General features: G+C 63.5%; 1 protein-coding gene across 1 annotated transcript; it reads left to right on the top strand.

The window, feature by feature from the left end:
- The first annotated feature begins 1,845 nt into the window (after positions 1 to 1,845).
- Positions 1,846 to 2,700, top strand: EMIHUDRAFT_453869 (hypothetical protein). Its single transcript, XM_005756955.1, has 4 exons — positions 1,846 to 1,935; positions 2,048 to 2,104; positions 2,202 to 2,282; positions 2,388 to 2,700. The coding sequence occupies exons 1-4, from the start codon at positions 1,864 to 1,866 to the stop codon at positions 2,448 to 2,450; spliced, it is 273 nt and encodes a 90-aa protein (XP_005757012.1). The 5' UTR covers positions 1,846 to 1,863; the 3' UTR covers positions 2,451 to 2,700.
- The last annotated feature ends 277 nt before the right edge of the window (positions 2,701 to 2,977 follow it).

Raw genomic sequence — 2,977 nt, 5'->3', positions numbered from 1 at the left:
CCCTTATATACTTGATACGTTTTCTAACGCTGTGTCTTTCTTTTACTCGCGGACATGTACATGCACATGACATGTGCATGTGCATGTTGTGTGTTTGCCCCGCCGCGGCGGTGACCGTGACCGCTCGCGCGGCCCGCGGCGCGAACGCTCCCGCCGTCGGCGCTCGCGATCGTCGTCGTCGTCGTCGTCGTCGTCGTACGACTCAGCGGACTCGGAGGAAGCCGCTCTCAGAAAGCAGATTGCGAGGCTCGAGGACGAGGAGCGGCTTGACCGCATGCCTGAGAAGCTCGCGCAGGCGCAGGCGGCGCGCGGCGCAAAAGAGGAGGAGCGGCGCGAGGCGGAGCGTGCGCGGCAGGCTGAGCAGATGGCTGCGGAGAAGGAGAGGCTGGCCGCCGAGTGGCACACGCGCTCGACTATGCTCATGAGGCGCTGGCCCTGTGCTGCTCCGTCACGTGGGACGGTGTGCTCAAGTTCAGGAACAGGGTGCGCGACGAGAGCAGCCTGTGGTCGTGGTAGGTACGCCTGCCTCGAGGCGCGCAAGGACGAGATCCTCAAGGCGACGGCTGTCGAGCTGAGCGCCACCGTCGTCGTGCAGATTACGAAGCGCCGGCCCCCGCGCGGAGGCAAGCACGCCGAGGACGACAAGAACTTCAAGGACCTCAAGACGGCGGTCCTCGGCGACAAGCCGGGGCATAACGCCGAGGGCTCGTGGTGCGCCGACGCGTCCGACGTCATGCGCCGCCGCCGCGAGTACCTGCCGCAGTTTGATGCGGCTCGCAAGATCGTCGGCAAAGTGCTGGGCTGATGGACCCAGCCTTGTGACCACGTTGTGAATACGAATTCGGCGAATTCGCGCAGCGGACCTTCGTCCACCCCCTCGGACCTAAGCAGTCCAGGCTCAGTCCACTGCGCCGTTGGGACGTTGGCTCGGCTACATTTTGTTTGGGTCGAAGTTGGAGTCCTTGCGCAGGGTGCCTAGCCACACCTCGCCTCCTCGGTGCGAGTGGCTGCCAGTTCGACTCTGGGGAGGATCGAACCATTAACAGATCTGTGATCTGTAAGGGTCCTCTCTCGAGGTTCTCGAGGTGGATATCCTTTGGCCGCGTTGGGTAGCGAGGATTGGTGTAACCCGAGCCACGGAGGCGTGTTTTCTGGCGGCCGACCGTCAGTGCACGGAGTTGCCACTTCTCCGACTGCCCCGGCTAGTTCCCGAGGTCGTCGGGTGTGACCCCTTCGTCCCCCGAGACCTCGTCGCTTCCGGGACCAGGGAGCGGCGGGGAGGGGGCAGATTCACTTCCATCTGCTCGGCTGGCTCGAGAGCGGCGAGCCACACCATATCATCTCGGTCGGCAACTCGAGGGACTCGGTAGTTGTGACCCCCCTGGAGTGAGTGAGGACAGGAGAGAGAAAGCTTTGTGGTGTTGGTGTACGCAATAACGGGACAGGGTAGTCGTTCTCTCTAGCTCCCCTTCTAGCTCTTAGCATGAGCTGCGCCCTGTGTCCGACCCCTTTTGCGCAGCAACACCTTAAACTTTTCAGGCCCTCCAAATTCGGGTCGGAGCGTAGCGGAGTGGGCCCCGAGTTTGAAAAGGGCGACGGACGCTTGCGTCCTAGCCTCCAACAACGCCTCCCCGGCGCAGAGGGGCCCCCGGAGGGATGCACAACCGACCCACGCCACGCCGCTTGCGGCGGTCCTCTTCCCAGCTCCGCTGAGGGCCCGCGGCTTTGTGAGCCTGTGTGTGTGCCAGTCCGCGCCAGTCTGCGCCCTTGTCGTGCCAGTGTGCTGTGAGAGAGGCTTGTATCTCAAGAATTCTTCTTTTTTTGGTGTACGGCTGCCAGGCCGTGCTGTGTCCTCTCGCCGACATGCCAGGCGCTCTCGAGGAGTGCTGCGCGTACTTCTGCACCGGCCTCTCCGTCTTTGGAGTGCTCGGTCTGGTGCGTGCGCCTCCCAGTTTCAATTCCCTGCGCACGCCGCAGCGCGGCAGCGGCGGGGAGGTGGCCTGCGGTCTGCGCGCGTCTCTCAGTGCCCTCCGCCTCGCCCGCGCAGTTCTTCATGGGCTACACGCTCAAGTCGGGCAACCACTGGTTCCTCGGCGTCTCAAAGGCGCCGCGCGAACCGTTCTCTCTGCGCGCGGCCGTTGCACCCGTTCGCAGGCCACTGCGAAGATCGCCTCAGCCTCGGCCGGCGCCCCCGGACGCAGGAGGGGGCCGACGCGTCGGCGATGGCGTGCTTCTACGCGGGCGTAATCTATGCGGTGTACCTCTTCTATTGCGGCGCAAAGGCGCGGCGGCGCCCACCCAATACAGCCCGCACTCACTGCCGCCGCTGCTATTCGCCTTCGAGCCGCTGCTGCCGATGACGCCGCGACCCGCCCTCGCCGCGACAGGTGATGTCATGGTCGGGGAAAAAGGGTGACGGCAGCGAGGAGCTGATGCATTCGGACGTCTAGTCTACATGCGTCCGTGTTGTTGTATGCGCTGTGCCCACCTCTTGGGCGCGGGCGTCTTTACGCGCCGCCGCCGCACCTCTGTCCGCCCGCGCGATGCGGGCTTGCGCGGGGCGGCTGCCTTCGCGCGCCGTGAGGAGGCAGGGATCGTCTCTATTTGTACGTTTCGTTTACCACGGGGCGGTGCCCGTGCCGCTGCCGGTCGGTGAGTCGGTGTCACTCTTCGAAAGTCAATCGAGTGTTAACGGGTCTAAGTGTGGCTTGTTCCCGGGCATTCACACTATGTTCGGGAGATAATTTGGCGATTATATCCATAAGGGATTTCATCCCTTCTTGGATTGGAGATTCGTGTTTTGGTTCCGGTTTTGGGTAAAACGTATACAGCGAACGCGATGCGGCCGCCTGGCTTCCTGCTTCTATGCGCGAGCTACGGCGTGACCGCTATCGTTCATGACTTCTCTACCGGGAAGAACGGCCTCGACTACTGCATCGCCGAGGCCGACACCACCAGCGACATGACAGCGTCGACC

The sequence above is a fragment of the Emiliania huxleyi genome (genome assembly GCF_000372725.1).
Source record: "Emiliania huxleyi CCMP1516 unplaced genomic scaffold EMIHUscaffold_94, whole genome shotgun sequence".
NCBI lineage: Eukaryota > Haptophyta > Isochrysidales > Noelaerhabdaceae > Emiliania > Emiliania huxleyi.
Note: the sequence above shows the minus strand (reverse complement) of the source record. Positions and strands in the feature narration are given on the sequence as shown.